The sequence below is a fragment of the Helobdella robusta genome (genome assembly GCF_000326865.2).
Source record: "Helobdella robusta unplaced genomic scaffold HELROscaffold_2, whole genome shotgun sequence".
Lineage (NCBI taxonomy): Eukaryota > Metazoa > Annelida > Clitellata > Rhynchobdellida > Glossiphoniidae > Helobdella > Helobdella robusta.
Genome location: NW_008704083.1, coordinates 3857767 through 3867362, shown reverse-complemented (window position 1 = coordinate 3867362; position 9596 = coordinate 3857767). Strand labels below are relative to the sequence as shown.

Below are 9596 nucleotides of genomic sequence, written 5' to 3'. Positions count from 1 at the left end.
ACGTTCACCAAAAAACTTTAGTGAGAAAAATCGAAAAAACGAACTACAAACATATTAACGCCAAACATTCGGTAGAATTTATAGAATATTGTAACAAATTAACGATAAACATCAAAACGTTTTATGAAAAATAAAAAAAGTACTAGCAATAAAATTAAAAAAATTTGTAAATTGTTAATCATTTGATAAAATTATGTGCATTTTTCTTACATTAGTAAATTAAACATAATTAGTACTTATTTTTACATCCACAGCATTCATGTCATTCTTTTTTTACGCTAAATAGTACAGAGCCTTTATTTATTTTAATTTATTTTATTTTTGAAACTGATCGACAATATATCGTGACAACATTTCAAACTCAGACACAAAAACTTCATGAAAGGTTACAAATACTAAAATGCCACATTCATTGATGCAATAGCAATGGTGCTAATATTTTTTTCCTCACTAACACTCACTCAGATTAATCAAAATATTTTCACAACACTCTCTCAATTATTCTTGTAAATTCAATTCAAAATGTTAAAACTCTATAGACAAAATGCATGTCGCATTGCTATTACTGTTTGCAAGTATGGTTCCGTCTTTTATTGATATATTTATTATTTTTTTTATCCTACATCTCCGTACAATAGCCGGAAAAATTGGGAATATAACTTATCTCACTTTAATTAATTAATTAATTAATAATTAATTATTTAGATCCTCATATAAATTAAACGATATTGTTGTCTGTTTAATTAAAACTTCAATTGAAAAGGCAATTATTATAAAAAATAATTGAAGAACTAATTACTATATAATAGAAAAAATTGAATGAGATGAGAAACAATTTTTATGATGCTGTTCTTGCGCATGCAGCATAATAGGCATGTATTTCGTGTTGTGTGTTGTGGATAGCATAGCCTTTCTGGTACGAAGGTTTAAATAGAAGGATGATATTTAGAAGCAGTTTTGCGTATGAAGAGCTGCGTAATGAAAAAGAACCAGAAAAAAAAAATATATATATATTATGTATATATATATATATATATATATATATCCATCTTAAAAAAAAGAAATAATGTCTAACCATGATTAAAATGAGGAACTTAAACTTTTTACAAAAGCGCGAAGCAAAATTCAGTTGTTTAATTGTTTCTTATTAAGATTGACCCAAATACAATTTTAAATTTGATAAGAATGCAAACATCAAACTGTTAGAATGAAATGTTTAAAAAACAACAAATGCTTACTGGATTTAACGCGATATTTCATAATTTTTCGAATTGCGAGAATAGAAGCTTACAAAAGTATTGAAAGATCATTATAAAGTTTGATAGCAAACAATCAGGCTCTTGTTACCAACCTACAATGTGGGTCATCTTTCCAGAGAGGAGCCAGTAGAAGATGTGGTAGTTCCTTTCCAGGCCAGGCTGCTGATACGTCACACGAGACTTTTCCAGCAGATCTTGTATTTGCGTGGTAATTTAAATTTGTTAATTATGAGAGTTATTTAATATTTAAAAAACCTAAAATAAAATGATTATAAAGTACAACGCTTTTAAATAAAGAAATCACATTATGTAACAGAGAAATTTTTACATAAAAACGGAGAGTCTATTAGATGTTTTATGTCAATCGTAGTGACGTAGTGACTAATTAAATTTTAAATTTTTTCTTGAACGATTTACGCAAAAAAGCATCCGGTGAAATGTTTTACACTTGCAAAAAGAACAAAAACTCAAACAAAAATAAGGTCACGACATATTCAAGCATTTGTCTTTTACAAATCTTAATTACTTTCAGCTATTTTTTAAAATTTACACTAATGGTTTTTGTAAAAAAAGACTATTTTTTATCCAACGTTTAAAAAATTAGCTGAATATATAATGAAATATACGAACATGTTTCTATGTCGGCACCAGCAATTTTACCATTTGTTCCAAAATGTATCCTGATGAACTTGCCCTGTTTGAACAGAAATTCAAAATTATAAACACTGTAGTCACAATTTGATTTAGCAAAAATAAACAATAAATCCCAACTATCATTTTATTTTTGCACACGGAGGTTTTTTCATTTTTTCGTCGCAACAGTCTAAATAACTTTACTAATTTTATTTTTATTTTATTTTGTTTACTGTCCTTATTATTTAATTTTATAATAAATGAATTGGTATACCGATCCATCGATCAATTTATATTTTGATAAACTAAAGTAGTCGATCTCGATAATCGATGACGTCCAACTTTTTTGCAGATTTTCACTATCGTTCTCTATCATTGGCCAGTTTTTTGGTTTCAACATTCCAACCCAGTCAATTCTGCAATGTTATTCATCAATTTCTTGCCAGGTCTTTGTACTGAAATAAATAATCTTAAATAATAACCCAAAAAGTCAAATTTTTCCTAGATCTTTTTCTAGGTACTTTTTGTCTCTAAAGTTCATCTTCAATGATTTCGTTTTGCACCTTCTGTCTTCAGCTGATTTTCACCAAATTTTCAAACTCCATTTTTATTGCATCTAACAGTCTTGGTTCTCTTCAGTGTTTAATTTTCGCATACATACAGCGGCAAAGAAAACATGCAGGTTTTTGTCAATTAAAACTTTGTTTTGATAGATACATTACCACTTTTCTAAATAAATGCTAAAATTAACAAACTGTCGACTTGCTTTAGTTTTCTAAATTTCATTTGAAATTTTTTACTCTCTTCATTTTCTCATAAAGCCATCGTACTTTTTATGTTTTTGGAGACTTTACGACTCTTTAATGTTATCTCAATCAATGTTTGCAAATCACCTCTGCTTTCAACATTCAGATATTAAGTAGATCAATTTCATCAGCCAACATGAGATTCTTTACACTTCAGTCTTTAATATCAATGCCGGTGTGTTTCCTTTTCCATTGCCTTCTTCGTTGATGATGTGAACAGGAATGAATAACCTCGTCAGCTTGCAATTTCTGTTTGACCAAATCTTTGAGTAGTGTGCCAATTTTTTTTAATTTTTACATAGTTATTTGAATACTTTTTAAAGATGCCAACAACTTATCGTGCCAAACCGAGGAAAATGATTTTGTGTGTATTAAAAAAGAATTTATATGTGTATATGTGAAATTAAGAGAATGATTTAATTAAAAGTACATACGAATCTCGAAGAGTTATTGTTCCTGATGGTTTTTGCATTACCATAGGCTTCAAGTACAGGATTGGTTTGAACAATTTGATCTTCAAGACTTCCTTTGTTACCTGATTGCTGAACAAAAAATAAACATCTATCATTGCAATGCTTTTTCACACTTTCATAATTATTATATTTTTAAATAAAAAAAATTATTAGGTAAATTTACAGAGATGATGACGAGCAGAATATTTGCACGTAGATGCATAAGTATATTGCGCGCTAAAAATTGGAGGCGAATACATGCAAACAAGTCGTATGATGCGATTAAAATACTGTTTGTCAGAGAAACAAAAACATTTACACACACACACACACACACACATATATATATATATATAATTATAATATATATATATATATAATATATAAACCCACACACAATGATAATGTGTGTCTTCGCACACGTGTTTTGGAGAGTTAGATTTACAGTAATAATATTTTACAGATTTTGTGTCACGTCCTAAATGATACTTGTGGTACATGTGAAATGAAATACGTATTCTATATTTACCAGAATATTCTTATAAAATTTGTCCTTCATATATTGTTTCTCTTTTCCATATTATTTTCTGTCTAATATATTCCATATATATTCTCTATAATTTATGTATTTTCTATGCATTGCAAATCTTATATGCTTTATATATTTATACACTTTATATCTTATATGCTTTAAATATCGAATTTATATAATTCTTATATTCTAAACGCCCAATTACGTAAATTATATCGCACACAAACCATACAAGCCCACAAGTTTGTCATATAAAAACCAAACAGACAGCAACAATTTATCATGCTAAAAAAATACGACGACTCCGAACGATCCAGACTCGGAAGGGTACATCAGAGAGAAATCAAAACATCCAATCAATGCTGTCTCCTCATCGCCGTTTAAGAAACAATATCATGACAAGTTAAAAATCATTCGCTCTTCTCCCTACAAACATCCAATGTTCCTATCGATCGTAGCGAAAGGTAACGCTGCTTAAAAACACAACTCCATAATTGCCAACTCGGTGGCATAATAAATAGCATACTTCGTGCCAGACAGTTCTTATTGAATATTATCTTATTGAGAACAATAACAAAAAAGTTAATGAACTCATTAGACTCCTAAATCCAAAATAAAAATTAATTGTTTTTGTTTTCAAAACTGTTAAATGACATTTTCATGTTTATCGTTTGTTCGTATTTGTACAAACTATTGTCCCTGATATTAAAATGAGCCAAAACATAAGTAAAATGAGATGTAATGCTGTGTAACAAAACTTTAACATAGCACGAAACACATTTTCAACAAGAAGAATGAGGGAATTTTTTACAACTAGAGCGATATATAACATAACATTACAAGCATATGAAACAGCAGATGGATAGATACATTGTATGTTGCATGCATGTATTGTATACTGTTTAAACGTGTCGGCGTTTTGTAGCAACCAAAGTAATATCTGGAAGGAACTAGATAGAAAACATTGTCGTAAATCAAGAAAAATTGTAAAATTATTTTTGGGAACATGATGAATGTCTACAAATTCTTTGGACTAGCGTACTTTGTGAAGGCTAAATTAGAAATTTTTAAAAACTTCTAGTCTAACATTAGCTGTAGTTTTTGTTGCACAAATGCGTAATAACTTAGTGGTGTTAATGTTGATGTTAAAAGCTTGCAACTGATTACGAACTTGAAAATTCAATTAAAATAAAATTTTTTAAGTCAGAAATGATATTCCCAAATGAAAAATTATATATTACGATTCGTGTGATAAAATACAAAAAGTCTGAATTTTTAGATAACAAAACTGCCAAAAATAAACTTGTTTATTATGAAAGTTTAGGATTCTTGCCGTTGTGTTATGTACTATCTATATTTAGCGCTTACAAACGATGGTAATATTTGAAAGCATTACAATTGACGGAATAAAATACACACAACGTAAAATATTGAAAATAAAAAGGAACAGATTAAATAAATTCAGAGGCTTTCTTTGATAAGAAAGCATTCATTTGGATAGAATAATTTATTCCATAAAAAGCAAGCAAAACATGAGAACGAGGAATAGGAATAAACTTATAAAGACAAGAAAAGTAAAGGTGAAGCAACCATCTGGAATTACTTATGAGAGAATCTGATAACACATTTTATTTAACAACAGCAAGAAGTCAGAATGAGAAAGTGCTAAAAACATTGGCAAGGAATGCGTTCTTACACATCATACATCGTACGTACGCTGCCATCGTACAGTTATTATAATAAGTTAATAGTGAAGAGGTTAGAGATTTCTACCCATTTACGTTATCGTGTTTGTTGTGGAAAAAAAATAAAAAGTTTTATTTATTTGGAAGATTTGTAACATATTTTGTAGTTGATGTTTTTTAAATGATATTTTATAGCTAGGATGACATCTGTACATAGTAAATCAAATAATCAGCTACGTGATGTTATGATTAAACCTCGCAAACAGACAATAATGTTTATGAATTTGTTGTAGTGCGTTCGACGAGAGTAAATTAAATAAAAACATTAAAGCAGAAAAATAACTGCCAGAAAGTCAACAAACTTTTGATCAACTTAAACGTAACTCAGTACAACAAATGGTTGATTACTGAAAAATAAGAAAATGTTGCAAATACTTTTTGTTCTTCTTCTTCATCCTTCTTGGAGGCAGCTGCCACTTGAGCGAAGTATGAAATGACTTTTTTCGTGTTTTCTGTCTTTCCTGCGCCTGATTCACCGCTGCTCAATCATTACAAATTTAAACAATTTTATAAGTTCAAAAAAATTTCTTATATAATCTTTATTCAAACAAAAACTCCTCAGGCAAACTATATTGAGACAATGTATTTTCCAGGATTTACCAATTAAAATAAAACTCATTCAAATAGTGCTATTGCATGAAAGATGACGGGTTTGCATGGTTGGCGGAAGAGCTCGACTGCAGATGTGATGCATCTTGCATTGGCATTGTGAGAAGAGAGGATTCGAATGCTCTACTGCTCAAAACACAAAAACTAGGATGATGTACTTTGTGCAGTGTCATACGAGTGAGTGCTCAGAGGTTTTGTAGCGTAAGAGATTTTGGAAAAGATTTTTAAGAATCTATGCCTTTGTCAGGACACTTTTACAAAGCATCACAAAATTGTGCTCAAGTAACAATCAACGAATTTAACATTTTAGTGAAACTAGATTAAAATAATAAAACTTTTTTACAGGAAGGTATAAACTAACGTGATCAACATGGACTGATTCTCACGATCTGAAAATTAAAATTTAAGTTTGCTGGTTCGGGACATGTTCATTGCATTATTTTAAGTAATTTAAAAAAGTTAATGAATAAACAAAATTGAATTTGTTTAAAAATGTATGACGTTTTAGCGATTATATTGTTGATAATGTTACTTTCCTAATCTTTAAATGATTTTTTAAAAACGGCTTACAAAGTAATAATGCATCAGCAAGACAGATGTGATAAAAATATAACACTGATATTTGACCCTGCAAAAAATATTTTTTTTATAAAACGAAAATTAATCTATGCTGAGCGACCTTGCAACATGTTACGATAAGCATTATCAGCGATTGCGAAAAGGTGGGGAGGCATTTCGTTTCTCCTTTTGCCCTGGTACCTGTTAATGACGTTCTGCGTGTAAATTGGCAGACGTCTGTATGGGTTGATAGTAACGCAAAACAATCCTGAGTATGTCTGAAATTATTTTATTATTTAAATATTTTAATATTCACTTCAACTTTTATTAAATTCAGATCAACAGAATCTATCAGAAATTTTGAAATATCTAGGTTGACAATCTTAACGATATTTTCGACTAGTTAGCTCAGTCGGTAAAAATGCCATGCTTCGCGTTATTAAGCCATGCCCTGGTTCGAATACTGCTCGAGATTCGAAGACCGTCATATACGTGATGTGGTGTGTGTGCTGTGTAAATGTTACAACCATTGTGGCACAAAAGTTTACTATAGTTATAGAATCATATCTGGGCAATTTTGCGCGTTTCAGAACAAAAAATTTTTCAACTAAATGTTTTAATTTAAACACATCTAAAATTTAAGATAATTGTTAGTTATTTTTGTATTTATTTTAACAAATTTGAAACTACTAGCAAATGCTGATGACTAACGTAGATGAGGCCGGCACTGTATCTGGCCCTCAAGTTATAAAGAACAGATGCTTCATTAAGGTAAGTTAAATTTGCCATGTCCTCAATTTTCTCAAACTTTGGGGGGTTCATTTGTTGGATGGAATCTTTTTTAACTGTTTTTTCCTATTTGGAATCCAAAAACCACCAGAGTTAATATGCGTTACTTGATTTATGAATTCAGTAAACGGTGGTTTCAAGATAACCACCTGCCAATTAACGTTTTATTGAAATAGACATACTTCTTTCTTTTCGGTTAGGACGGTGACATCATCTCCCTTGGTGCTTATAATTTCTGCTTTCAAATAGCCTTCCTTTGGGTCAACTATCCAGCAATTCTTCTTGCCATCGAACGGTTGTCCTTGCTCTTCCAGTAACTTCTTCTTGTCGTACGCCAGGAACTGAAAGTCTGGGTCATCGGGAGGGAATCCAGACATTCTGAAAGTTTTCTGTTGAGTAAAATGCAAATTATTTAATTCACGTATGTTCTAACTGAACTGAAATTTGAATATTTTCCAACTAAACAACGTTGATAAAAACTGTCAAAGGATATGATCTACTTGATGCGGTCAGATTGTTATGAAGAATTACAACTTTATAAACATTTAATTTTTTAAATTTAATCTTTTCGAAAGTAAGATCTCCCGATTCAAGTTTTGTTGATTACTTTTTTATTTGATTTTGAAATACAAATTGTAAAGATGGAAACAACTATTTCAATTAAATGAAAAATAAAATTACCAATGGTCAGTTGCAGAACCAAAATTTATATAGATTTCCTTGCAAAAACAACCCTCCAACAATTGAATTTGGTTTAATGAGACGAAAAAAACAAAATGTTGTGTAATGATAATGCACGTCCGATGTAGTACGTCTTCAACTGTACACCGTTTTAATTACTGCAATATAAAGTTAAACTCTTGTAGTCCAATATAATGTGTATAATAATATTTAAAATGTAAGCGGTTTGCTTGTCGAGCAAGGCATATTATGCGTAGAAAAACTTATAAGGCTGCAAACTAACTGCAGTCCAGAATGAAGCGAGTAAGCAGCTTTTAAACAAATTCCTCGCTTTCTGCATCAGCATCGCGTTTTATTCCTGCCTCTACCGTGCATACACACGCGTGTGTAATCATCAGTTCTATCTCTCATCTTTCTATATGTATGCTGGAAACACGCCTTGTATTTTTTCCTATTTTAACATTAACAATTAATGAATATTTATATAGGAGCGGATGCATGCACTAATACATATGCATGCACATTTATTTCACATATTCAAGTATGCAAATTAGTTTAAAAAAAGAGAGAATTAAAGCAAAATTAAATTTTTTCAAAAGTTACTTTTAACATACCCTTGTAAATATAAGTTTGAAATGGTTATTTGTACTGTAAATGATCTTGTAAGAATAATATTTAGAAATTCAAGTTTAGACGGCATTTCAAGAAAACACCTACATGCGAAATAGTTCCTTGCCCTTTGCTACATCTTTAAAACATCAGCAATTCTTATCAAAAATATCACCACCACACCACTGTGAATGAACTAAATTACGTGTTGGAGTGGATAGGAAGTGCCAATTTTGAATGATTGAAAAACACAGCAGGGATTGCATGAACTACTACTATGATTTCCAATAGGAGAAATTTTTTTTTGATACAAATTTTCATTCATTTTTAACTTTTATTTTTATTTAGCATGTTTATGTAAGATTTTTCATCTTGACAAAAAAAGTACAAAAATAACAAAATTTCAAAGCGTTTAATTGAAATACAAATGCAGGCTAGAAGATAGTGACTCCAGAAGAGATGTAAGTGCTAATCCATACATTTCATTTGTTATTTTAAAACCAATAAAACTATCCTTCTTAAGATCAGACGCCACTGAATAATTTATATATATATATGTATATATATATTTTGGAACGAGGTTTTCTTTGATGCAAATATTGTTAAATATTTTTGCCTATTTTGCATTAATTAATTTTTTAATAAGGATTTCGGCAACACGAAGCTGTTTTAATTCATATTTATTATCATTATGTGTCATCCTAGGCTTACAACGTTGTTTTGGCATACAGTCATCATCAGAGCCTGGTTTTACGAAATATCAAAAATTGAATTATAATTTAAACATTAAAATCAAGAAATTTAATGAAAAGTACAAGAAATGAAATTATGACGTTGTAATTAGAAAATTAGAAATATGAAAATGTAAAATATGAAAAAATGTTACTTTGTATTAATAAAATATTGTAATAAAACAATAAACG

General features: G+C 29.8%; 1 protein-coding gene across 1 annotated transcript in view; it reads right to left on the bottom strand.

The window, feature by feature from the left end:
- The window catches only part of HELRODRAFT_64397 (hypothetical protein), a gene marked incomplete at both ends in the record, with an annotated part of 15286 nt that extends 7526 nt beyond the window's left edge, over positions 1-7760 (bottom strand). The window contains 8 exons of the mRNA XM_009017276.1: positions 1352-1453; positions 1890-1953; positions 3133-3240; positions 5803-5905; positions 6398-6425; positions 6716-6872; positions 7306-7449; positions 7566-7760. Of these exons, the coding sequence (XP_009015524.1) occupies positions 1352-1453; positions 1890-1953; positions 3133-3240; positions 5803-5905; positions 6398-6425; positions 6716-6872; positions 7306-7449; positions 7566-7760 (901 nt within the window). The remainder of the gene's footprint in view (positions 1-1351; positions 1454-1889; positions 1954-3132; positions 3241-5802; positions 5906-6397; positions 6426-6715; positions 6873-7305; positions 7450-7565) is intronic.
- Positions 7761-9596: the final 1836 nt, after the last annotated feature.